The sequence below is a fragment of the Sciurus carolinensis genome, chromosome 5 (genome assembly GCF_902686445.1).
Source record: "Sciurus carolinensis chromosome 5, mSciCar1.2, whole genome shotgun sequence".
Classification (NCBI taxonomy): domain Eukaryota; kingdom Metazoa; phylum Chordata; class Mammalia; order Rodentia; family Sciuridae; genus Sciurus; species Sciurus carolinensis.
The window spans coordinates 150950158-150977321 of record NC_062217.1 but is presented as its reverse complement, the minus strand read 5'-3'; the positions used below and the strand labels follow the sequence as shown (position 1 = coordinate 150977321).

The following is a 27164-nucleotide window of genomic DNA, read 5'->3' as shown; positions in this document are numbered from 1 at the left end:
GGTCCACATTCAGATATTATAATTAATCATTTTTTCCCATTCTGAACCCATACCTAGCAGAAAAATTCCCCGGCACCTAGCCATTTAATCTTCCCAATAACCCTACAAAGCATACATGTTTTTATGATCCATGAAGCAATTTCCAAAAATTCTCCCATTTACTAGCTGCGGTGTACGCCCAAGCAACACCTAGAGCCTACATTTCAATACCCTTTGCAGACCCTCAAAACCTCTGGCCTTAAGTAATGAGTCCCAATTGGAGTCAGTTTTGCCCCCAGGACATATCCTGCTAGTCTGGAGATAAGTTTTGTTGTCACAACTCGGGAGGTTGCTACTGGCATCTGATAGGTAGAAGCCAAGGATGCTAAACATGCAATGCAGATTGTCCAGCCCCCACGGTCTAGTGCCAAGACTGAAACATGCTCACCTGGAACAGTGGTTTTAGTCCCAGCCACAAGAAAAAGTCTACAGAGGTTTTGACACCTTAATGCTCAGGTCATACTCAAAACCCATTAAGTCAGAATTTGGTACATTTTGAAGCTCAGGTGGTTCCCAAGCTGAGAACCTCTTGCCTAGCAGAGACTCCTATTTAATGACCATCTAGCAGCAGTGCATGGGAAACATGGGGGCCGCTGAATCTAGGCCTGAAAGTCACTTTGGCCTATCCTTGGCACCTTAGTGAGTCTGATGCAGGTAGCCACCCTCTATTTAGGAAAATCCTCTTAGGGTGTTTTTCCTATTCAGTGAGGAATCCTGTTCCCCAATCCCACCAACCCATCTCTCTCTCTCCCTCCCTCCTCCCTCCCTCTCACATGGACCTAAGGAATAGGAATGACTGGCTTTAAGTAATCTAACAAAATAAGCCTCTCCCTCCAGCAGAGGGAGCATGCTACTTCAAACATAACTGAAGCAAAAAAAACCCTCTGAGAGAAACTACTAGAAGGAGGCAAGTGGCACTTACAGTGGGCCTCCCTTGACTGAGCAAAAGGAAGCAGTTATGGATCAAAAGTGGTTCTTGAGGGGCTGGGGTTGTGGCATATATATATATATGTATATGAAAAACAGAAAGTGAAAAGATACAGAATGAGAAATTTTTTTTATAAAGTGGTTCTTGAGTTGCCAGAGTGGCCAGCCCTAGCTGCTGACAGCAGGCTGTCTCTCCATGCCCCATGGCAGTCCTATGTGCACCACATGTAGCCCCGTCCCTTCTGGTCTTTCCGTCTGCCCCACAGAGGAAGCATGTCCCTGAGCATACAGCCCAGCCCTTGCTCAAACTGAGCCAGACGGCTAGGAGGAAGAGACTTCAGTGACATTCCCAGGAGCTCCCAAGTGCCATCTCCTCCAGGCTACACCCAAGGAAGGTGGACTAGCAGGACACTGGCAAAAGTGGCTCCTGCTCCCTACTGAGCAGCAGTGTCTTCAACAGGATGGCCTTAGTGCACCTCATACTGTCTTAATGTCCAGGGTTTGGACCTGTGCCAGACTCTGGCGCTGGGCCTTGACCATGTGCAGGCGCCTCCCATGCAGCGTGAACTGAGACCAGGTGAAGAGCTGCAGCAGAGCACATGTGATGGGTACGAGCACCAGCAGGTAGAAGCAGCCCTGGCGGAGTGTGGGAGCCTGTGCTGGGGCTGGGGCCGGTGGCTCCGGCCAGGGCTGGGCACTCCCCACAGGGGTCATTGGAGGCTGTTGGAAGAGGTCATGACCTAGGACAAGAGAGCACAGAAAGTACATGGTTAGCCAGTTCCCCCCAAAGTCCATGGAATGACATTTCAAATGTCATGTGTCCCAAACCACAGCTCTTGATGCCTCCCCCAAACCTGCTCCTCCCAGTCTTCCCTCTGTGAATGGCACCATCATCTACCCAATAATTCAGGCCAAATCCTGCAAGCCTGCCTTAATTTTTCAGTTATCTTACTCACTCTCCAACACCCAATCTTTGTCTCCCAGCAACTCCAAAATGCATCCTACTGCCACCACACTGGCCCAAACCTCCATTGCCTCTGTCACAGTCTTCCAGTTATCTCCCTGCTATTCCCACCTGGCTTCCCTATGATCCAATCTGTCCTCCCTCCCAAAACACAGCCACAGTGAACTTTCCAAAACATCAGTCAGATCAGGCATGGTGGTCCTTACCTGTAATCCCAGCTACTCGGGGGGCAGGAGGATCACAAGTTCAAGGTCAGCCTAGTGACCCTGTCTCAAGAATTTTTAAGAAGAGCTAGGAGGTGTAGCTCAGTGGTAGAATACTTTCCTGGCATATGAGAGGTTCTGGGTTCAATCCACAGTACCGCAAAACAAGTAAGTAAATAAATTAAGTAAATAAAATCAGACCACATCACTGTCCTGCTTGTAACTCTCACAATATCTTCCCTGTGCAACACAAATAATTCCAAACCCTGCCATACCTACAAAGCCCTCTTCACTCCCAGTCTCATCTCCAAATCTCCTGATACACAGGGCCTGACACTTGCCATCCCCTCTGCCTAGGATTCACTGAGATCTTTTCTTGATCAAACCCTTGCCATTCAGTTCACATCCCAAGGATCACCTTCAAGGACAGGACTTGCGTGGCCACTTTTAGTAGCTTCTCAGCCACAGGATCTCACCTTTCCCCATCTATTTTACCACTACACTCACCACTACTTGATATATTCTTGCTGTTTATTGCCAACCCCCTGCTCCCAACTAGAGCATAAGCTCTGTGATAGCAAAGACCGTGTGTGTCCCTCATTGTGACCTCCCCAGTACAGAGAGTAGGTGTTCTATACCCACTTGAGTGGATGAACAAACTAATGAAAGAATGAAGGAATCTGGAGACCAAGTTCCTCTACCCGTGTGGGGAAGGCTGATGAGGGGTGGCAGCCCAGGATAGTCCAGGCCTACACAGTGGCCATTTTCTCTCCCTTACTGGACCCAGAGCCGAGCTTGCCAGCTGTGTGCCAGGTAAGCTGTGCCTCTGGAGCCTCACCTGTATAGAAGCAGAGTAGCCAGGTGCCCAGCAGTGGGGCAAAGGTCTGGCCTGGTTTGGTCACCAGGGCAACCATGCCAAAGAGAAGCGCCGAGGCCGCCTGTTTGCGATGGTTCAGCACCAGGTCCTCATCCACCAGGTCAGTGACCACCAGGGTCAATAGCTTGCAGGTGCCCTCAGTGAAAACACGATTGCTGCCAGCAAAGGGAGTGGGCAAGGGTGAAGGGTGGGAGAGAGGAGTCGGGTGGGGGGTGAGGGTGAGCAGAAGCATACCTGGCAATGAAGAAGCAGAGCAGCCCAGGATGGTCTGGGCCAGCCACCAGCATGAGCAGGCTAAGGCCCAGCTTGAGCAGAAAGAGACCCCGCACTACCGCGTAGACACCCCAGCGCCGACACAGGGACAGGAAGTAGAGGTTGTTGAGATGGGGAGCGACATAGGAGATGCCTGGGGAAGGAAGAGGGCCTCACCTTGTTAGGGGCACTGCCACAGCCTCAGTGATTGACACTGTAACCCTCAGAATCAGAGTTTGCATCAATTGCACACTAACAGCATGCTGGACTCTGTGCTGAGTGTCACACACGTTTTTTCTTTTCAGTATTAAACACAGTGCCTTGCACATACAAGGCAAAACACCACTGAACTACTTCCCCAGCCTTTTTTTTTTTTTTTTTTTTTTTTTTTGGTACTGGGAGTTGAACCCAGGGCTGCTGAGCTATATTTACAGTCCTTTAAAATTTTTGTGACAATAGCTCACTAAATTGCTGAGCCTCACTTTGAACTTGCAATCCTCCTGCCTCAGTCTCCAGAGTTGCTGGGATTACAGGCGTGCAAACATGCCCAGCTTTCCCAGCCCTTTGAAATTTTATATTGAGACAGGTTTAGCTAAATTGACCAGGCTGACTTTGAACTTGTGATCCTGCTGCCTCAGTCTCTGGAGTAGCTGGGATTATAGATGTGTACTACCACTTCACATGCTTATATTTAATCTTCATAAGCCTTGAAAGTAAATAGAGTTGTCCCTTAGTATCCTCAGGAGATCGATTCCAAGATCACCCAGGGAAAACTAAATCCACAGATGCTTAAGTCCTTTATATAAAATGGCATAATATTTGCATCTAACCTAATCGCATCTCCCCAACACAGTTGGGGATAGCTAAATATTTTTAGCTATCAATGGATATTTACTTATTTATTCATTTATACGTGGTGCTGAGAATTGAACCCAGTGCCTCACATGTGCTAGGCAAGCGCTCTACCACTGAGCCACAACTGTAGCCCCCACACACACTTTAAATCATCTCTTCTTACTTACAATACCTAGAACTATGTAAATGTCGTATTAATAATTGTCATACTATTTACTATATAAATTGTCATACTATCTGCTATATATTTACAATATAAACTATATTGTTTAGGGGTAAAGCACAAGAAAGAAGACTATATGTTTAATGCAGATGCAATTTTTTTTCCTGAATATTTTCAATCTGTGGTTGGATGAATCCACAGATATGGAGCCGCAGATCCAGGCTTTCTTCTTACTTTACAAGTGAGAAAGGGAGACCCCAAAAAATTAAATAACACACCGAAAACCACCCAGGGAGAGAGCAAGGTCAAGACACATCCAGGCTAGGATGGTAGTCCTCACTGCTGAGCAGCCATTGCACCGCACCACACCACCTCTGGGTGGCACCATCACCAAGAGGATCCTGTGCATCAGTCCCGCCCCACACCCACCACCTCAGGAAATCAGAGCTGGCATCAAGACACAATCCCCTGGCAGATTCATCCCCACCCTCTGCCACCTGGTCCTCAGCTAGTGAGGTGACCATGCCTGCAGCTGGGCTGGGGGTCTGGAATGCAGCCTCTGTCCTAGAGCCTGCCTGAAGCACCCACTCACCCAACAGGAAGGAGCCAGTGGAGAGGGAGATATGGTCCGCCAACAGATGCTCCAAGAAGAGGGGGAAGAAGTTGCTGTTGAAGTGGCAGTGAAACACCTGCAAGCCGACAGGGCAGTAAGGAGGGTGACCACAGCAGGGCCACAAGCCAACAGAGGAAGCACGCATCCCCTGGTACTCAGAGCAATAGAAAACTGGCCTCTGTCCCCAAGTCCCTAAACATGGAACATGCCAGAAAAAGATCTAAAGCCACATTCCTGTTGGTTATTGAAAAGTTAGAGGCCCAGTAAAACAGTAACTGGAATAAGTCTTTCTTTTAATTGAAAACACAGTAGTAAAACAAGTTTCAAAACATAAAAACAATTGATTTCTAAATGTGGCCAGCTTGTACACTACATGGGTTGTGGGGTGGCACTTGGTGTTTTAAAAAGATTGTCAGAGTCCCAATAGAAGACAATCTTTTAGGCCTCACTTTACAGGTAAGGACAAGGCTAGGCTGCCCAGAGTGGCTGAGACCTACCTGAGATCATTAAGGGAATGAGGCAGTCAGAAAATACTACAACCCAACCTTGGTCCCAACCTTGGTCCTTGCCACCAAATTGCCCAGCAAGGCCACCTAAGTGCCCAGTTCCTGAGGTACCTGTCCACTAGAGTGTGACACAGCCTAATCACTGGGGGAAAGGTACCATTTCCAATACCTGCACCAGGTCCATGCCCACGAACCACAGGAAGTTTTGATGGTGTGCCAGCTGCCGGAGGTACTGGCCCAAGGTGATGCTGTCTGCTTCCTCACTGCCCACTGGCAGCTCCTCTCCATATAGGCTATAAGGCAGAGGGGAATTGAGAACTTCTGGGGCCGGGCCTGAGTCAGCTCCCACCCCAGGGCAGCCACCCATCAGCCAGAAGACCCAGCATCAGCCCAGGGACCCAGCATTAAAATCAGATTTGGAAACTGAGGAGGCAGGGCTGGCCACTCACCTGCCATCCATGGTCAGGGTTGAGCACCCCAGGTCCTTTCCAGCCACCTCAACCCGCCGCCTCAGCAGCTGTGTGGCCCCCAGAAAGCCCAGCCCAGAACCAGCAGCCAGTGCCACACAGAAGGCACGGAAAGAGGAGAAGTCCTCCTTGTTCCAAAAGGCGTAGGAGGCAAAGACAGAGAGGGAGCCAGCTGCACTGAAGAGGGAGCAGTAGAAGTTGAGATGGGTACGGTCGTGGGCCGTGAGGGCCAGGTCGGCCAACAAGGCATGATGGTGAAGGTCCACCAGTGTCAGGAAGCCATCATAGAGGCACAGGCACAGCAAGAACTGTAGGCCAGCTGGGGCCCAGGGCACCCAGAATGACAGGAACGACAGTGCCAGCAGCGGCCCGTGCCTGCCCAGCACTCGCACCCGTGCCAGTACCACAGCCCTTGAGGAGAGCCTGGCACTTGACCTGCTAGGGAGAGGAGGTTTTTGGGAGATGCCCTTGGGCCTTGGCAGGTCCCAGCTCCCCTGTCCAAATCTCAGAGGAGGGACAGAGGTCCAGAATGTAGGATTCACATCAGGGTGCACCCCAAGTCTCCAGTCTCCAACTTTGAAAGCACAGCTTACCAGTGGGTGCACTCTTTCCTCTGCCCTACCCCCCCACTACTCTGTCAGCTGATGACCAAGGGCAGTGGGATACCCACTTCTCAGGCTTGTGGGCAGTGATGAGCTCGAACATGAAGGAAAGGAAATCTGACAGACATGGCATGGGTGTTTGCTGTGCAGTTTTGAGAAGCCATATAAGCCAAGCTGGGGTCAGTCTCTTCCCTGGTGAGCAACATAGGGGTTAGGCAAGGCCAGTTTTCTAACCTGGACAGAGCCAGCCCTGGTCCCTGGGAAGGGAGTGGATCCACCTCCAACACCTGAACTAGCCTTTCTTTCCCCACCCCAAATAAATACAGTCCTAGGGAAAGGTGAAGACTGAGCAGTTTTGTGCTATCCCCAGATACAAACCAAGGCTGAGAGCTGAGGAACTGGCGGTCACTGAGCCAGCCAAAGAGGGGGTCATTAAGGCTGTTCCAGAGGAGAAACACCGTCTGCAGGTAAAGGAGATGGGGAAGGTGGGTCCAGGCAACATCAGAACTCCCCACCTCTCCAAGATGGCCCCAGCTGTGCTGCCTGCAGACCTTTGCTGTCAGTTCCTCTGTTCAGACCTCCACTCCCAGCCACTCACCTATCAGTGCCCCACCCAGGGCCCAGCTGGTAAGTAGAACCAGAAGACAAATTAGCATGTGTGACTGTATTGCACATGAACATACAGAACATATAGAACATAAGACAGCAGCCAAGAAAAATGATCTAATCCCCCTGAGAAGTCATCAAGGTCTGTCTCTACCAGCTTTTCTGGCTGAGTCTTAGTGGACAACCTCGCCTGCCTCATGTCCCTGAATAGGTGGGACCCAGCACCTACCATCTACCTGGCAGCCCACTCATCCACCAGGCTGGTTGCCCAGTGTTGACCCTACCTCTCCAACCCAGAAGGCCACTTTGTTGATCTTGTACACTGAGACAAAGGTGTCCACGTAGTAGAGCAGGAATACATTGTGCAGGATGGAGGTGAAGAAGGCCAGGGATCCATAGACCACAGCTGTGGGCAGGCCCAATAACCAGGCCTGGGGCCATTCCAGCCCCATGGCTGCCAGCCTGATTTAACCCCAGGAGCACTGAGGAGAGTTCATGGCCACTAGTAGTCTCCCCATTCTTGTCCCTGGAAAAGAAAGAGCCAGTTAGCAGCAAGGATCAGAGACTACTCTGCTCCTAACCTTGTCCTCTGTGTCCTTTAAAAACTCATTTCCAGACAGGTGTGGTAGCACATACCTATAATCCCAGTTACTCAAAAGGCTAAGGCAGGAGAATTACATGTTCAAGGCCAGGGCTGGAGGTGTAACTCTGTGGTAGAGCACTGTGTAGCATGTACAAGGACCTGGGCTCATTCTCCAGTACTAGCCCCCCCCCCCAAATATATTGTAGCCTGGCACAGTGGCACATGCCTGTAATCCCAGTGGTTTGGGAGGCTGAAGCAGGAGGATTGTGAGTTCAAAGCCAGTCTCAGCAACTTAGCAAGGCCCTAAGCAACTTCAGTGAGACCCTGTTTCTAAATAAAAGACCAAAAAGGGCTGGGGATGTGGCTCAGTGGTTGAATGCCCCTGGGTTCAATCCCCAATACCATAAATAAATAAACAAACAAATAAATAGCAAGTTCAAGGTTGGCATGGGCAACTGAGTGAGACACTGTCTAAAAGAAAAGAAAAAGAAAAAAGAAAGAAGAGGGCTGGGGGTGCAATTCAGTGGTGGAGAATTTGCCTAGCATATGCAAGGCCCTGGGATTCCAATCCCTAGTACCAAACACACACGCACACTCATTTCCAGCTGGAGACTTTAGACATAAAACAAATCTGGAGAATCACCAATGAAGTACAGCGTGCCAAGTTAGATACCACTACTCTTGGAATAACAACAAAACTGATAAGCCCCAGGAAGAGGAGGCAAGCACCCTACAGTGTTGGGCCAGGTTGAGCATGTGTGCTCGGGCTGGGTGCTCAGTATCTGCTTACATCCACAGGGTGCAACTTTAATGATCTGCACGTGACAACCCTGGACTTGGGCACATGATGTACTTACAGTGTATCCTCAGGTAACTTAACCCAAGTTTTAGTTTCTTTTTCTGTAAAATGAGAAAGAGGATGATTATACTTAGTTTGCAAAAGAATGTAAGGGTTCACAGAGTGTTCAATAAATGAATGTTGATGGTGTCATTATCTTTACAAAATCCCTACAAAGTTTATAGCACTATTATGATTTTATAGGAGAGCAACCTCAAGTTCAGAGACAGTGAGTAGCTTGACCAATGTCACACAGCAAAAAAATAAATATATTTGCACTCAGACCTGTCTTGACACCAAAACCTTTTCTGCCACTTGTCTTCCCAAATCAGGTTCCCATGCATTGTTGGAGAGAAGGGAAGAAACCCAGTGTCCTGTCTGTACTGTGATAAGAATGGTAAGAGGTAATCCTAGCAACTCTGGAGGCTAAGGCAGGAGAGTTCAAAGCCAACCCCAGCAAATCAGCAAGGCCCTAAGCAACTTAGTGAGACCCTGTCTCAAAATAAAAGAATAAAAAGGGCTGGGAATGTGGTTCAGTGGCTAAACACCCCTGAGTTCCATCCCCAGGCAAAAAAAAGATAACATGTGGGCCAGGGATATAGCTCCATGGTAGAGTGCTTCCCTAACACGCACAAGGCCCTGGGTTCAGTTGCCAGTACTGCAAAAAATAAAATAATAACAATAACAATAACAACAGCAGCAACAATATTATTATGAGGCCACACTGCTCATGCATCTGGATTCCAGAAATTCCATCCCAAGGAACTAACCCCAAAGGATTGTACAGAGATGTTCATGGCAGCAACATGTATAAACAGCGAAAAGCTGGTTTCAGCCCAAGAATGAACAAAGGGACTGACTTAGCAAACTCAAAGCTGTGTAGAAAGGATGCACAAATGGGCAGCATCAGCACATGGGGACAGAAACACAAGAGCACACTGCATGCAAAGAGGATCATGGGCTGGAGATGTAGCTCAGTGGTAGATCACTTGCCTAGCCTGCACAAGGTCCTAGTGTTCACTCTCTAGCACTGGAGAGGGAGGGATGGAGGGAGGGATGAGGGAGGGAGAGAGAGAGGGAGAGGGAAAAGGGAGAGGGAGGGAGAGAGAAGGAACACACCAAGTATAACTGACTCATGCACATAGATTGAGAGAAAGATTCACCATGAAAGAGAAAGGAAATAAAAGTCAGATTTTAATACCTGGTGACTTCATTAAAATATAGATGCTGACTTAGTGGGTCTGGGGAGGAACCTGAGATTCTGCTTTTCTAACAGGCTCCCAGGTGAGGCTGCTGTTACTGTTTGTGACCACACTTTTTAAGCAGCAAGGCATTAAGTTTCTGACTCTTCTTTTAGACTCAAAACTATTGTTCTCTTTTCAGAAACATAATTCCCATGTGTGCCTACTTGACCCCTTGAGAGAAGCTATGGAGGCTTCCTTCTCTCAAATTTTGTGTTGTGAGTCGTATGTTCAAGTCCTTACTCCCCAACCTATGGATATGATCAGATTTGTGCAGTTGTACCAGGTTAAGACGAAGTCATACTGAATTAGAATGGGCCTAATGACAGCTGTCCTTACAAGGAGAGGGAAATCTGGACACAGAGAAACTGGCCACGTGGAGATGAGGAAGGGATCAGTGATGCGGCTACAAGTCAAGCAATGCAAGGACTGCCAGCAACCACCAGCAGCTAAAAGAGGGAAGGAAAGGTTCTTCCCTAGAGTCTCCAAGGGTACGTGACCCTGCTAAAGCTTTGACTTCAGATATCTACCCTCCAGAACCACGACAGAATCAGTCATCCAGTTTGTAGCATTTGTTATGGCAGCCCAAGGAAACCGAAGGGCTGATCCTCAGAGAGCCCCTGGTACCCTCAACCCAAGCCTGCCCATGGCTCAGGTATCTATGCACGCACATTTCCACACAGGGCCAAAACCTGTTTTTCCTTGGTCCCAGTCCAAAAGAGCCAGCAGCACCTCCATGAGACCTGTTCTTGTCCCCAGACTCATCAAGGTTCCTCTGAGGGGTGAGCCACCGGCTGGTTGGTCTAAGGCCAGACTCCCTCCTTCCTCCCAGTCCTGCCTGCAAGCCCCCTTCAACCCCAGCCCAGGCTCCTCCCTCTCCTCTGGCCAGGCCTTTGTTCTGGCTGGTTCCTCCTAGGGAAAACACCCTCTCTATCTCCCCCATCCTTCAGGAGCCAGCACTGGGTCCAAAATGCCCTCACTCCTGGGGACTCATGGGACCCTTTGCCCCTGCCATCCGCACAGTGGACACTGCCTTCCATCACATCACCACAGGATTTCAAAGGCAGGGCTGTGTCTTCCCCATTCTCTCCCTCAGGGACACGGGTGGCTTCATCAGCTCTTTGCTGCAGGAGAGGCTGGCTGAAGAGAGGTTCTAAGGGGACAATGGGAGGGAGTCCGCCCCAGCACCTCTTTTGGACTCACTAGAGAGTCACTTAGAAGATCTGCCCCTCACCCTGTGCCAGTCTGCACCTCATGGAGGGAGCATAAGAGAAGTGGCCAAAAGTACCTGAAATCCTGCAAGAAACTCCTCTGGGCTAGACCACAGAGGTCCCACCTTACCTCATGGCAGGAGGATGGCCAGGTGAGCCCAAAGGAAATGCTTGTCTCTTTTTCCTTAGAGGGAGGTGTAACTGACATATCCATACACATGTATTCAAAGTGTACAGTGAAGAGTTAGAATGTGTCCACCTGTGATCCCACCCCACTACTGAGACAGGGCACACACCAATCACCCTAAATTTCCTCCAGCACTTTGCTTTTCTTTCTTCTCTCTCTCTCCTTTTTTTTTTTTTTTTTTTTTTTGGTAGTGGGGATTGAGACAATGGTGCTTAACCACTGAGCCACAACCCCAGCCCCTATTTTTTATTTTGAGACAGGGCCTCCCTCGCTAAGTTGCTGAGGCTGGCTTTGAATTTGCAATCCTCCTGGGCCACTAGGATTACAGGCATGCGTCACTGTGCCCAGCCCCAGCCCTTCCGATTTTTTATTTTAAGACAGGGTCTTGCTAAGTTGCTGAGGGTCTTGCTAAGATACTGAGGCTGGGGCTGGGTTCAGTGACAGAGCACTCGCCTAGCATGTGTAAGGCACTGGTTTGATCCTTAGCACCACATAAAAATAAACAAATAAAGGCATTCTGTCCATCCACAACTACAAAAAAAGAAAACTTTTTAAAAATTTTTTAAAAAGATACTGAGGCTGGCCTCAGTGCTTCAGCCTCCCAAGTTGCTGGGATTTACCACTGCATGGGGCCTGGCACTGCTTTTTGAAGTAAGAGAATGGAAAGAAGACATGACTGGAGTTTTCAGATGTCTTGACTACCATTTACTACCTATGTGACCTGGAACAATTTACTTAACCTCTCTGTGCCTTAGTCATAAGGTGTTGTTAGGAGGTAAAGAGAAAATACTTATAAGCACTGAGCACAAAATAGTGAGCACTATTTTGATAGTAAGTGGATCTCTTTACCCTTCCATAAACTGAAGGCCCCATGACCTGCCACACAAGAATGGGTAAGGATTAAATGAGATGCCACTCAAGGGTTATGGCTTAGGGGCCATAAAACACAATGTAGGGGCTGGGGTTGTGGCTCAGTGGTAGAACGCTTGCCTAGCATGTGTGAGGCACTGGGTTCAATTTTCAGCACCACATATAAATGAATAAAATAAAGGTCCATCAACAACAACAAATATATATATATAAATAAATTTAAAACAACAACAACATAGTGTACACCTCCATCCATCACTATCCTTCACTCAGGTCACTTTCTCTGATTCCCCCTGGGTCTCTCAGAACTACCTTGTTTAACTCCACAGCCTTTGTCTAAAAGGAGTGAAGTCTTCTGACTCCTAAGCAGATGCCCAGTGCTCTACCATTGCCACTGGAGGTGAATTCATAAGGTCCTCAGCCTCCACCACCTGGCTCCCTATTCACCCTGGGGCGAGGCTAGAAGACCTCAAACATGGTGAGATGAAAAGGGTATGACTTATGGCATCAGAAGGGCTCAGGTTCAAATCCCAATTGCACTTCCTAAAAGTGTAACCTTAGGCAAGTCTCCCCAGCTGAGCCTTGGGTTCCTTATCTGTCAAATGGGGTCATAAAGCCTGTCTTTAGAGGAGTACAGAAAGCATTAAATTAATGCATCATGCCTGTCACCTGACTGATGCACAGAAACTACCTGTTTCTTAGATCAGGGTAGGAGCAGGTGAATATCCTGGTACTCGGGTCCCTCACACAAGTAAGCGAACTGGAGAAAAAGATGGCAAAAGGGCAAAGTCAGAAGAAGCAAAAAGCAGAAAAACATCCGAGAATGCAGAGACAAAGCCCCACTGTAAGGCTGAGCTGGAAGCAAAGCTACCTGTCTAGGTAAACCAGACTTGAATGGGAGAGAAGGGTGCAAGGGTGCTCTTCATGGGTTTCTTCTCCAGATTCCACTCCTCCATCAGCAAAGCCTTCCCCTACTCTCCTCCCCATGCCAAACCACCACAGCAGAGGACAGTCCTGCCTCTCCCAGGGAAGAGCAGCACAGAGCCCAAGCTGGCCTAGCTGCATAAACTGGGATCTGTAACCTGCAACCAACATTACACCCCTGCGGCACCTTACAGAAAAGCCTGCTAGAGGCCCCGCAGCCCATCCCTGCCCTAGGAATAGTCCCAGTTGGTGGCCTTAGGTCAACCCTACTCTCTCTCCTTGAGTCAGTGGGGATGTTGATACCAACCTCTTAGCTGGCTGTGGGGCTGAAATGCAAAAGTAATCTAAATAATCTAAAAGCATCAAGCAAAGTGCCTGGCACATACAAGAATCAATAAATGGTAGCGATTATTAATTTTTTTCATATCTCTGAAGTATATTTTCATGATTTTTAAAAGATCAGTCAGTGATTCCCTCTGATAAGTCCATGACTAAAGTTGTCTTTGCAGTATCCGGCACTGATGCCTCTTGGTGCCTGGAACATCCCAGCCTTTCTCATCTGCCATCCCCAAAATTCTTTTTTAAGAATTTTGTTCAGGGGCTGGGGAGACAGCTCAGTCGGTAGAGTGCTTGCCTTGCAAGCATAAGGCTCTGGGTTCGATCCCCAGCACCCAAAAAAAAAAAAAAAGAATTTTGTTCATACTGTCCCTTCTATCCACGATATCTATCCTAGATGTGACTCCATACCATATCTTGGGTATTTAGGGGATGCCTGGCTTCCACATCATGAATCCCTACAGCTCTGTTGCCACTTCCATCATTCACATTTTTAAAAAAATATTTTAGTTGTAGATGGACATAATACCTTTATTTATTTATTTATTTATTTATTTATTTATTTATGTGGTGCTGAGGACCAAATCCACTGCCTCACATGTGCTAGGCAAGTGCTCTACCACTGAGCCACAATCCCAGCCCCCCATCCACACTCTATAGATGAAGAAACCAAGGCTCTGAAGGTTAAATAACTGGCCCAGGGTCACAGAGCTATTAGGTAGTGGGACAAGATTACAATGTTTTTGACTTTTTAGGCATTTAAATTCAGCATTTCTCACTTTTCTATGCACCCCTCTTCTACAACCTCAGCAAATCCTGCTCATCCAAGACCCAGGTCAGTGTCACAAACCTTCCCAGGTATACCAAGTCAAGGTTCTCTCCCTTTTTCAGACACCAGTCCTCTGTACCAAGCATGTGAATGCTTCTCTTACCCTCCTCCAGCCCACAAGCTCCTTAAAAGGAGGACCAGGTCAGCCCAGCCCCTGGGCTCTGCCTCTGCCTACACCACATACAGGTGCTCAATTAATACCTGCTAGGTTCACTTATCCCTAAAAAGGCCAATATGAGCATCCATCTTCAGCCCGCAGAAGAGCAGCCATAAGAAAATCCCCAAGCCCCACTGTGCCCCAAGTTTGCTGTTCTGCTTGGCTGTGAGAATCAGAAAAAGGCAAGCTTGATGTGTCCCTCTGAGTAAAACATTAAAAGCAAGAGGAATACTGACACTAGCAAAGAGTATTAAGTTTTCACCAAATGCACAGCCCCATGCTAAGAAAACCAGAAACAATGTGGGCAGAAAGCTCAGAGGAGGGAGGCAGAAAGGGGCCAGATCAGGAAGGAATGATGTTGTAACCCTCATACAACATTCTGTCCTCAGGAGGAGCCGGGTGGGGGGGTGACAGGAGACAATGAACTGGGGGTGGGGTTGACAGAATTACATCTGTTTGGAAGGAACCCTCTAGCATTTGTAAAAACTCTCCTCCCTTCACCCCATCAGGCTCCTAGGAGATTGTTATGGTTTGGATGTGAGGTGTCCCCCAAAAGTTCACGTGTGAGGCAGTGCAAGAAGGTTCATAGAAAGACTGAGTTGTAAGGGTCTTTTTTTTTTTTTTTTGGGTGCTGGGGATCGAACCCAGGGCCTTGTGCTTACAAGGCAAGCACTCTACCAACTGAGCTATCTCCCCAGCCCCTAAGAGTCTTAACCTAATCAGTGATTTCATCCCCTGATAGGGATTAACTGAGTGGTAACTGAAGTGGTAGGGTATGGCTGGAGGAGGTGGAAACTGGGGTGTGGCTTTGGGTATATATTTGTATCTGGTGAGTGGACTCTCTCTCTCTGCTTCTGATCACCATGTGAGCTGTTTCCCTCTGCCACACTCTTCCGCCATGATGTCCTGCCTCACCTGGAGCCTCGAGGAATGGAGTCGGCCTTCTACGGACTAAGACCTCTGAAACCATGAGTCCTCAAATAAACCTTTTCTCCTTTTTTCTGGTTGGGTCCCTTAGTCACAACAGTGAAAAAGCTCACTAAAACAAATTTTAAAAAACCTAGAAATGCAAACAGTATCTCCCCAATTTCTGAACCAACCTATGATGTGTGTAAGGAGTGCCCATGGAGTTAGATGAGAAAACCAAGAATGCCAGGCTGGACTTTGGAATGAGGGGCCTTAGAAAAGAGGGTGAGTGTTGGCTATGATACCCTCAGAAAGACCGAAGACTGTAGGAGAAGCAGTTGAGTGCAGAGGTGAGAAGCCACTAAAATGCAAAATTTGGAGTTAGGAGCCCTGGGACAGATCTGAATGTTATCACTCACTAGCTGAGTTTACTCCCACATCTGTGAAATGAAGGAAACAATTCTACTCCCTGCCTGTACTCAGGGTATCAAATAAACAGATGAAAGTTTAAGGTGGAATAAGCAAAGCAAATATTAGGCATGACTATTTTCTCAATAAACAGTTGACCTCTGAATTGTTTGCTATATTTCCTGCTTCACACTGGAGTCATCTTCCTCCCCAGTCTCCCAAAGCAGGGTCCTGTCTTAGGGGCGCTCCTGGGAGGCCGCACCCTCTGTTCCAAATACTAATGGTCCCATCTTCCTCGTAGGGCTGGAATGAACTTTCACCTCACTGGGGAAGGGACCTCTGTCTCCCTCCCCTATAAGTTACTAAGGTGGCACTGGAGAGTCATCGGCTTTAACCCAGGACCACCAACCCCTTCCAAGCAACTAAGGAGTTCAGGATCAACCAAGGAGCCCTTTACTCAATATCTGCACTGAAACACATATGCACATTAAAGTCGCCTGAGGAGCTGTTCGCAAATACCCAAGGTCAGGCCTCACCTCAAACCAATAAAAATCAGAATCGCGGGGAGGGGGGGCGGCGGGGGGGTCCATCATCGATTTTTAAAAATTTTTTTCTGGTACTAGGGATTGAACCCAAGGGTACACTATCACAGAGCTACACCCCTATCCCTTTTTAAATGTTTGAGACAGGATCTTGTTAAAGTACCCAGGTTAGCCTCAAATTTGCGATCCTCATGCCTCAGCCTCCGAATCCGCTGGGACTACAGGCGTGCGCCACCACGCCTGGCACACTGATGTTTTTTAAAAAGTCTCCAAAGTGCTTCTACTGCGCCACCAGGGTTAAGAGCCATGTCAATGAATGGATCCTGGCCTGACTCATGACATCCCACGACCCCATATGCTCAAGGAGCTATCAGAGCCATTGTATCCCCTTCCCCCTGCATCCCAAGCCCTCTGCATCGATTTCAGCCTTGCCCCTTGAGCCCAGCCTCTCCCGCCATGACCCCGGAATTCTCTGAATCCACAACCTGATCACCTCAAAGAACCCCTGAAAACAGTCCCTACGATTCCCAGACCGAAGAGCACTCCCTACCCCCTTAGGCTTGTCATTTGTGTCAGAATTGGCCTCAAGTCCGACCCACGCCTGCCCCCGAGACGCGACCACCCGCCAGGCAGCCCCTCACCGCAATCCTAGCAGGCGAAGCCTAATTCCGAGGCTGCGGAGAGCCAGGTGTGAGACAGTGCGCCTGCGCGCACGCCGCCCGGGGCTTCCCCAGTCTCTCTCTCCGCCCCCGCCCAGCGATTGGCTCCTGGCTGCTCTGGGACCGCAGCTCAGGCAGGTGACCAGCGCCTGAGGCTGCAGCAGCCATATTTGTCTTGGGCTCTTGCCCTTAGCGACCAAAAAAAGTGGACTCTAGCAAATAGGGGCATGTTGCCTGGATTCCCGAGTGGCTCATCCCCTCTCTCACCTCCACGAGGTTATTTTCGCCCAAATCAAATTTATTTTCTGGGTGCTCCTCTTCCTCACTTGTCCTTGATTAATTCGGAGGTTAAACAGACCTCAGCACCTTCCTTTAAGCATTATGAACTGCCTGAATGCACAGCCCACGGGGATTTGAAGGTGTCGGTGGCAAGACCTGGGACTCCCTGATGCTGGATTGTGGGCCGCTCAAGGGTGGACACGCCCAACTTGAGCTGTGGGCGCGAGGGCTCAGACTACAGGAACCAGGCTCTCAACTCAAAACCTCACAGCCCAACCCCAATTTTTATTTTTTCATTTTTGTTTTCCTTTGTACTGGTGATTGAACACAAGGGCACTTTACTTCTGAGCTACATCTCCAAACCTTTTTGTTTTTCTTTTGAGCCAGGGTCTCACTAAATTGCTGAGGCTGACCTCAAATTTGTGATCCTCCTGCCCCAGCCTCCAGAGTCACTGGGATTATGTTTGTCACTGAGCCCACTCCTAATAATAATATTATTGCCACAAGGAATACCAAGCTCTTACTATGTACCCTAAACTGTGTTAAGAATCCAGTGTACATTTTCCTGTTGAGTCACATTATACCTAAGAGGTAAAAGCTATTATTCCCATTTCACAAATGAGTAAATTGAGGTTGAGAGATTCAGTGATTTTCAGACAAGCAGAAGGCCCAACCAAGCTGGAACCCAGCACTACTTATTCCCAGAGCACCTAGGACTTGGTCCATATTCCACTTTTTTTTTTTTTTTGGGGGGGGGGGCGGGGGCAAATACTGGGGACTGTACCTAGGATTGCCTTATCAAGTTATATTCACAACTCTTTTAATATTTTTATATTTACTTATTTATTTATTGGTACTGGGGATTGAACCAGGAGTGCTTAACCACTGAACCACAATCCCAGCTTTTTTTATTTATTTTGAGACAGGGTCTCACTAAGTTGCCAAGACTGGCCTTGGACTTTCCACCTGCCTGTCTCCAAGGTCTTCCCAGTGGCTAGGATTACAGGCCAGCACCACTGTGCCCAGCCCAACTCTACCACTTTGCTAAGGGACCTTCCTTTTGTTAACCTCCATTGTATACATTACCAGGATTTTGTGAGCATTAACTGAGAAACGGGTGTAAGAGTTTTGTGAACTGTTGATTCTATGCCTTTGTTGATTGTTGTCAGCAAACTCCTTGCAAACTCTTCTTCCTTTGTGACAACACAGCAAAGGGCTCACAAACAGCAAATGGTCCAACACAATGAGGCAGCCAAACTAGCTCTCACTGGGTTAGCATGCATGACAGAAAATTAGGCGTTAAAAAGTAAACCAGTTTTCACGGCCATATAACATACCAGGAGAAGGGAGGTTAGGAAGCCAGCTCAGCCTTCTGAGACTATGCAGTCAGCAGAAATACCAAGAAGCCAGAGCCAGACAAGCTCATGAAAGTCAAACACACTGAGACAATAGTCTGCCCTGTTCTGAAAAATCTTAGGGACTCTCCCAGATGAAAGCAGCAAATTCCAGGTGATGAGGGTAAAACACTATGCAAAACAGTCACTAAAGTAATGTGCAATTATCTTTACTTTATTGACATAGTAAAAAAAAAAAGGTAGACTTAAGGTGGTAGTGAGACATGCATTGCAGCATGATAAAGAGCACAGGTGCAAATAAAATCCCAGCTCTACATGTGATGAAATCAAGACAAGTCCCTGCCTACCCTGAAGATGCCACACATCTACATATCTTTATCCTTTGAGCCAGCCTGACAGTTAGGGCTGTGTCTCCCTTCTTGCTGAAACAGAAGTACCATTTAAAGCCTTGTTTGTATAACCACACTCACATGATCCTGTTTCATTTTTATTGTCACTGTTGATACCATCTCCAATATCAATAGCAGCCCTGTGTCCAGGGGCTGGAGCCTGTTCAACCAGATCCTGGAGAGCCCCTAGGGACCCCATGAACCTCCTCCCAGCACCCATAATCCACAAGGCTGTCTCATTTCCCCTTTTCCCCAAGCCAACCCCTTCAAACCCTCTTCTCACCTTGTTTCCCCCTTTTCCAAAATAATCCAGTCCTAGTGTATGAGGCCCAGTCCCAAGGTACCCTAGGATTGAAGAGAGGCAGACAGATGTAGAATTGCAGAGTGCCATTTATTCAATAACTTACCGACTGAAATGTCAGTAATAGACCAGTTGAACCCCTACAATCTGCGTCAGAAGGAAGGGTGTACATGTTTGAACAAAGGTGACTTCATTCTAGGCATAATCCTGGTGCCAGGGTCCAGTTGCAAAACTCCACATACCACTCTAATGGTTTGTCTGTTTGTAGTTTGCTGAGAAACAATGCAGAAAAAGCCACCTAGGCTACTATGGGGAAGTCATGACAGTTATAACTCAAGATGGCTGCAGTCAAGTCAAACTCAATCCATACACTCTCCCCGAGACAGACACAGACACACACAACCTCTTAAGTGACTTAAGTGACTGCTGAAACCTCTCCTCTAGAATGGCCTCATGACTAGACGAAAGGTGATCAATTCTTCCCCATCCCCACCCCTCACCTCCATCTACGCTTTCCTGGCTGTGAAGATAGAAGGCTGAAATTTCAGCGTTTACTGTGGACTCTAGCACGCTATGCCCCTTGTAAATTTGCTAAGGGAATTTTCCCTGCCCTTCTACCTCTGGCCAGTGTGTGCCTTTATTTCAAAGCAAACCCTGAGTTTTTCCTTAGCCCCCTCTGGAGCCCAGTAGGGAAATGCTGGGATGGGGAAGGTTGATAAGGAATTAGCCCTGGATGTAACTTCTATGAGAGATCTTGGATTTCTCGGCCATTGCAGTGTGTGCACTTGATTCAGTTCTTCACCATGTCTTCTTACAAGACTTAGAATCAAGCAATTCCGAGCCAAGAAACAAAAGCAAACTTGTTCCACTCCTCAATGTATTCGAATGAAAACTAATAATAAAATCAGGTACACTCCAAGAGGAAACACTGGAGGAGAATCAGGTTAGGTCTGTAAGGAATTACACGTGAAAACAGCACACATTTATGTGTATCAAGGTTATGATCATCTTGTCACATCAAACAAAATGTCACCACTATCTGGACAGTAAAGAATATTTAACTGGGAATGTGATTTTTAAATTTTTTCTATTTTTACAGACTACATTTTGATTCATTATACACAAATGGGGTACAACTTTTCATTTCTATGGTTGTTTGTGATTAAGTTCACACCATTTGTATAATCATACATGTACATAGGGTAATGAGGTCTGTCTCAGTCTACTATCTTTCCAAAGGAATGTGCTTTTTCTTTAGCTCTGAAGCTTTGGTAGTACTGGTTTGGGTTGGTTCGCTAGTAAACAGGTGAAACTTTTGGGGGAAAAAAAAATAGAACAGATAGAACTTGGCTTTTTTTTTTTTTTTTTTTGGGTGCTGGGGATCGAACCCAGGGCCTTGTGCTTACAAGGCAAGCACTCTACCGACTGAGCTATCTCCCCCAGCCCCCCCCCTAGTTACATTCTAAAGTCCCTTAGCCTTCTGATTTTAACACAATCTTCTCCGTTGTGATTATCTCTTATTCCTCTTCCTTGTTGCCAAGCACAGAGCTAATTGGGAGGGGACTTGGGGTGTCACAGGCCACATCACTGCCTGACTCCTTGAATCATACTGGAATCCCTGGACCTGCAACAGATGGATACACACTATCCTTGAAGAAATTATTTGCTCCCTTAGTTTCCCACCTCTCTGATCTAGGTTCTACACTCAGGAGGGCTTCCCCCCACAGCCCAGAATGCATTATTTCAGATTTCTGTTCAGGGAGAAAGAACTTCTCTCCATGGAATAAAAGAACAAAACTCTGGGTTTCAGATGCCATTGGCTCATATTGGTTAGCCTAAACCAATCATTATGGCTAGCTGGATGGCAGGGCTGATTCACCCACAAACTTACACACAGAATAATCAACTCTGCCAGAACCACTTGACTGAGAACCAGTAGGGGACCCCAAAAATCAGGGTGGTTACTGGAATCAGGGTGAATGAATACTGAGAAACTCACAGGTTGATCCTTATTTTCTTGTTTTGCCTGAAAACATCCTTCCCAGAGGCTAGAAATCTTCAGCAAGCATGTAGGGACCAAAATTAAACTGCAGGTTCCTCACCTCCCCAGGCTCTACTTGAGCTTGGTCATGCATGTGCCACACTGCTCACCAAGGTGTGACTACATTCCCCTGGACGACTGAGAACAGGTGGAAAAATTGGCCAGTCCCACTGGGACTGTCACTGATCTCAAGGCTGAGTTGAGGTCAGTCCACAGGTAGCCTTGGACACTCTGAGTGCTAGGATTTTAGGAGAGGGACCAAGTTATATAAATAGGAGTGGGGAGGTATATTAGTCTCCTATTGCTGTTGTAACAAATTAACAATTAAAAAAAATCTTTTATATAATTATTTTATTTATTCATTTATTATTTTTATATGGTTATGAGGATTGAACCCAGTGCCTCACACATGCTAGGCAAGCACTCTGCCACTGAGCTACAGTCCCAGCCCACAAATTACCAAATTTAACAGCTTAAAACAAATTTATTAACTTACAGTTCTAGAGGCTGGAAGTCTAAAATGGATCTTGTTGGCATGACTGCATTCCTTTCTTGAGGCTGTCTGGGTGAATTCATTTTCTTGCCCTTTCCAGCTTCAAGAAGCTGCCTGCACTCCTTGCTCATGAGCCAGTTCCTTCTTCAAAGCCGGCAATGGCTGGTCAAGTCTTTCTCGCATGTTGTCACTCTGCCTCTTTAGCCCGCCTCTTTCACACTAAGAGCCCTTGTGATTACACTGGGATCATGAGATAATCCAGGATGATCGGCTTAGGTCAGCTAATTAACAACCTTAACATCACCTGCAGGGCTGGGGATATAGCTCAGTTGGTAGAGTGCTTGCCTCGCATGCACAAAGCCCTGGGTTCAATCCCCAGCACCCCAAAAAAAAAAAAAAAAAAAACCTCACCTACAACCCTAACTTCCTCTTGCCATATTCACAGGTTTCCAGGGATGAGATTATAGACATCTTTGGGGGAGAGGTGTTATTCTGCCTACCACAAAAGTCTTCACCCCAAAAGGACCACTATCTCCTAGGACCAGTCCTTAGAGTGGACAGAGGGCAAGACTCCCTCTTGAAGGTGTGGGTGAAACCCTAGCCAAGTGCCTTCTCTCTATTCAGAGACTGACCTCAGGAGCTGTCCTCACTAGGCCACTGACCAAAATTAGACTTGGGAGAGGAGCTTAGTGAGGACTAAAGTAACATCACCAGAGTGAGTGCCAGAGCTCTTCCCAGCAGGTGGCAGGTGGCTGGGTTTTGAAGGGTACTCAAGCTGGTTATGGTGCTTGAATCAACAGAAAAGGGAGGAGAACGGCTGGGATTGTGGCTCAGTGGAAGAGTGCTCACCTAGCATGCATGAGGCCCTGGGTTCCATCTTCAGCACCACATAAAAATAAAATAAAGGTATTGTGTCCGCCTACAACTAAAAACAGAAAGGAAGGAAGGATGGAGGGGATGGAGGGAAGGGAAGGAAGGGAGGGAGGGAGGAAGGTAAAAAGAGGGAGAAAGTGATAGCATTGCAGCCCCAAACTGGGTATCAGTTTTAATCATCCAGAATGATCACTCACCCCACTAGAGTAATAGGTGGACAACTCACTATTAGAGGGGCCTGGAGCTCACAGTACTCACCCCATCAGAATGAAGTGATCTTTTTGACTTCACCCAAGTGGCCTGTAGGTTTTGGCATCAGTTGGACTTTTAGGTTGTGTTATCCTGGGAAAGGAGTCTACCTCCTCTGAGCCTCTGGTTCCTTATCTATTAAATGAGAATATCACTTTGTTTTTCACATGGCTATGAAGAATTACAAGTGTTTGTGTAACATTCTAGAGTGGGAGGATTAGGAGATAGTCTGAAAGCAGTCCCAGCATGGATTGGTAACAAGATTAATATTGTGCTGGGCACAGAGGTGGTATGCCTGATCTTATTGATTCTGGGAGGTTGAGGCAGGAGGATGGTATGTCTGAAACCAGCCTCAGCAACTTAGATCCCATCTCAAAATAAAAAATAAAAAGGGTTGGGTTTATAGCTCTATGGTAAAGAGCTCCTGGGTTCAATACCCAGTACAGAAAGAAAAAAAAAAAAAAAAGCCTAATATTGTGAGCATGAATCTTGAGAATGATGTAGGGTAGAATTTTGCCTTTACCATAAATAACTGAGTTTGGGCAAGGAGTTATTTAGCCTTTATAAGCCCTGGTCAACACATTTATTGTGTAGATATAATTTCTTGCTATGTGTTAAATGCACATACTATTAGTACCACCTTCCTATGGTTGATATCAACTTGAGATCAGATGCTCACAAGCAATTTAAAAACTCAATGCTGGAAGCTCCCAGTGTGCAGCAGTTCGAATCAAATGTTAGGATAACCCAATCCACTGGAGGGGATAGGGGATGGGGAGCGAACTTGATTGGAAAGGAAACTGGGAAGCCTTTAGTGACATTGTGGGTGAGCATCCCTGAACTCAGGCCACTGCTTCCAGCTTGGAGCCACTATGACCTTAGGCTCACCCAAGTGTAGACAAAGACTGGCAAGTTCCTGGCCAGTTCAAGGTGTTTCCCTTTGCCTGGTAACGGGGAGGTGTGGCTGAGGCAGGGTATGTGGAGAGCACCGAACAAGCGGTGGAGAGAAGCCTCGTTCTGGACCCCTCTGGCTACCCTAAATGCTGGAGACTAACTCCCCAAGGCTGAAGGAGACAGGTGAGTGTGAGGTTACTGAAAGGGCACGCCAGGGTTTGAGGGTCTGAAAAGGTCCTTTAGGCCTGCTGAGAGCCTGGGGTTCGGGCCAAAACCTGGGACAAGAGGGGAGGAGGAGGAGAGCTTAACACCTGATTTAGAACGAATCCCCAAAGTCCTAAAGTAGGCAAGTGGGGCTCCTGCCAGAAACCACAGCCCAGGGCCAAGGGACGGGTGACAGTAAGAATTAAGTATATATCCAAACACCCCTCCGCCACAGGTCTGGCTCAGGATGAAGCCCCAGTAAAAAAGGCCCGCCGCCTGAGGTTCAAACCATGTACTCTTACGTCTGCCTGCCGCCCGGGGAGAGCGTCTGGCCTCCGCTGCAGCCCCTCTCCTACGCCTACCTGCCCGCCCCGCTGCTGCTGCCGCCCATCCAGGCCCACAACTTCTGCAGCCGGCCAGCGAGCCTGAGCGTGGGAGAGTGGGCGGCCCCGCGAGAATACCACCGTTTTTACGGCCCGGGCGCATCTCTGTTCGCCGCTCCGCCCTGCTGGGCCTTCCCACCAGCCTACGCCGCGGCCCTTGGCTCTGCGGTCCCTGCCGCCCGCGTCGTGGGGTCGTCGCTGCAGGAATCCGCAGCCGAGAGCTGGGCACCGTGGCCCGAGGGTGGCAGTATACAAACGGAACTGCGCTGGGGCCGCGTGGAGCGCCCGCACGGCCAGGGCCTGCAGCTGCCGCACTTCGTTTGCCGCGAGCTGCGGCGCGTGTACGGCACGTACCCGCGCACCGACGTGCGCGTCACCTACAGCCGCGGCGAGTTCCTGGTGCAGGCGGCGCCGCGCGTCGGCAAACCGGAGTACCGGGTGGAAAGGCGCGTGCTGCGTCGGCCTGATAGCCGCGACAGCAGCAGCCCAGCCCGGGAAGCCGTGGAGCGCGGCCGCCCCAAGAAGCCGAAAGGCCTCGGCTGAGCCGGGCGCCGGGCGCGGCTGTGCGAGCGCTTAACTCTGCCCGCCGCCAATAAGCCCGGAAGACGCAGCGCCTGCGAGCCGGACCGGGTACCCTCGCACCTGGCTTTTGTATTTGTTTGTTCGCTTTTTCCCCTGACAGTAGGACGACCCCCTCTCTCCGCACTTCGTTGATTTCTCTCGTGTTATTTGTGGACCGTGCGGGAAAGACGAGAAAGGATTGAGGATCTCTCCAGGTGTTCTGCACCTCCCTTCTAGGTGCTTTTGGGAAGCGGGGCAGTGATGTAGCAGATGAACCCGAGAAGAGCCTGAACTCTTTCTTCCCGCTCCCCATCTGCCGTCCCCTAAGAAGCCTGGCAGGCAGTAAACCCTAATTTTCCTTTCTACTCTTCCTTCTTCCAGTTCCCTCCCTACAAAGCTAAGGGAGCGACAACAATCCCCAGTTTATAGGGAAGAAAAAGAAAAAGCCTGGCACCTTGGCGTAGGCCTGTAATCCCAGCGGGTCAAGAGGCTGAGACAGGAGGTTCACAGCCAGCCTCCACTAAGCAACTCAGTGAGATCCTGTCTCCAAATAAAATACAAAATAGGCCTGGGAATGTGGCTTAGTGGCCGAGTGCCCCTGAGTTCAATTCCCAGTACCAAAACAAACCAAACAAACAACAACAAAAAAAAAAGTGAAGTTGAATGTATGCTGCAGGTTCATTTTTATGTTCGGAAGTGGATGTTTTGCCATTTGTGCAATGAGTCTTACACACATGTAAGGAGGTGTGTGTGTGTAAGTTAGAGTGGCCCTCTTGAGAAAGTGTGCACCCTGACCACTCAACCTGGCTCTGCACTTCAGTAGGTCCCCTCCGCTTTAGCATGCCTATGCCCTTTTCTAGTCTTCCCACTACCCACAGAGGCTGAGGACACATGCTCTGCTATTGGAGTGTGGTGGGCATGAGTGGCAAGTGGTGCCTGAGACCCTAGGTTGAGGGCTATCTCTGACATTTTCTAACCATGTATCTGTAGCCTCTCTGAACTTCAGTTTCTTTATCTGTAAAAGAAGCATAAAAATAACCAAGTTAAGATGATTGTCATTTCTTCTAAGTTTTACTAACTGTCTAAAACTCTAAAACGCTTACTTAACTGAGGTTTGCAGTATTCTAGGAGTTTGCTGGAGGATTAGGCCACACATTCAATTTAACTGGAATATAGCCAGATCATGTGATTTGATGTCCAATCTGTAGGAATTTGACCTCTTGTGGAATTGCTTTTCTTGGATATCCATTTGTAGCTGACCAATAGCTTCCTGGGTATACAGGTATGTTATTGAGGCTCTTAACCACCTGATTGCTGTATTTGTGAGCTTCATGGAGAAGTTCCCTCAAACCTCAGAATCTGGAAAAGGTGTTTCTCCTGATCAATGGCTTGCTTTATCTTTTTGTTTTTGTTTTTGGTACTGAGAATTGAACCCAGGGATGCTTTACCACTGAGCTACATCCCTGACCCTTTTTATTTTATATTTTGAGACAGGGTCTTGCTTAGTTACTGAGGCTGTGCCTGGCTTCCTTCTTGTGTGTGTTTTTTGAAAAAAATTAACATTTTTCTCCTTGGGTTTTAATTAAAAAATAAAAATAAAAAAGCTGCATCCAGGTGGTGCCTATAATCCCAGCCACTCAGAAGTCTGAGGATGGAGGATCACAAGTTTGAGGCCAACCTTGGCAATTTAGTGAGACCCTTAGCAATTTGGTGAGACTCTGGCTTAAAAAAAAAAAAAAAAAAAAAAAAAAAAAAAAAAAAAGGACAAGGGATGTGGCTCTTTGGTAAAGTGCCCCTGTGTTCAATCCCCAGTACAAAAATAATAATTTAGTAAATTAAAAAAGGCTAGAGATGTAGCTCAATGATTGAGTGTCCCTGGGTCCAATATCCAGTACTACCAAAAAACAAACACACACAAGGAGTTAATATAGTGTGATAGGTCTGCTGTGTGTCCTTGGTAAATTACTTAAAGGCCCTGAACCAATTTCTTCATCTCAGATGGGAATGATAATACCAGGACCTACATCATAAAGTTATAGGGAGATGTCATGAAATCTCAGTTTTTCCACTGTGCATAGCTTAACACAGTGTGGTAAGTGCTCAAATATCAGTGTTTTTAAAAATAACTTGCAATACAGAAATACATAGAGAGTAAAAGTCTTTTCTAATTTCCCTTACCTGCTAAAGATCACTAGGGCCAAAGCTATTATTTTTTCCTTTTTTTTTTCATGCATTCTATTACATTAAAGGTAATACACTGTTTTGTCTGTTGAATTTTACACTGTATCTTGGCTATCATTCTATGTTAATGCATATGCAGTCATTTTTTTCTTTAATAGCCATCAAGTATTCTATAACACTTAGATTATTTTCAGTG

At 47.7% G+C, this 27164-nt stretch overlaps 2 protein-coding genes across 6 annotated transcripts; one reads left to right on the top strand and one right to left on the bottom strand.

Annotated features, from left to right (window-relative positions):
* Positions 1-1031: 1031 nt before the first annotated feature.
* Mfsd13a (major facilitator superfamily domain containing 13A) lies at positions 1032-19088 on the bottom strand. Of its 5 annotated transcripts, none has more exons than XM_047551905.1 (10): positions 19072-19088; positions 8515-8557; positions 7359-7600; positions 6847-6929; positions 5849-6304; positions 5569-5692; positions 4873-4969; positions 3245-3416; positions 2972-3165; positions 1032-1706 (listed from the first exon to the last, which is right to left on the bottom strand). In XM_047551905.1, the coding sequence occupies exons 3-10, from the start codon at positions 7524-7526 to the stop codon at positions 1444-1446; spliced, it is 1557 nt and encodes a 518-aa protein (XP_047407861.1). In that variant the 5' UTR covers positions 7527-7600; positions 8515-8557; positions 19072-19088; the 3' UTR covers positions 1032-1443. The 5 variants fall into 5 exon arrangements, with proteins under 5 accessions (XP_047407861.1, XP_047407859.1, XP_047407860.1 ...); XM_047551903.1 differs by lacking the exon at positions 19072-19088 and adding an exon at positions 16748-16797; XM_047551906.1 differs by lacking the exon at positions 19072-19088 and adding an exon at positions 16748-16797 and having other exon boundaries at positions 1033-1706; positions 5849-6301.
* Positions 19089-23708: 4620 nt separating this feature from the next.
* C5H10orf95 (chromosome 5 C10orf95 homolog) lies at positions 23709-26304 on the top strand. Its single transcript, XM_047553475.1, has 2 exons — positions 23709-23822; positions 24079-26304. The coding sequence occupies exon 2, from the start codon at positions 24134-24136 to the stop codon at positions 24767-24769; it is 636 nt and encodes a 211-aa protein (XP_047409431.1). The 5' UTR covers positions 23709-23822; positions 24079-24133; the 3' UTR covers positions 24770-26304.
* The last annotated feature ends 860 nt before the right edge of the window (positions 26305-27164 follow it).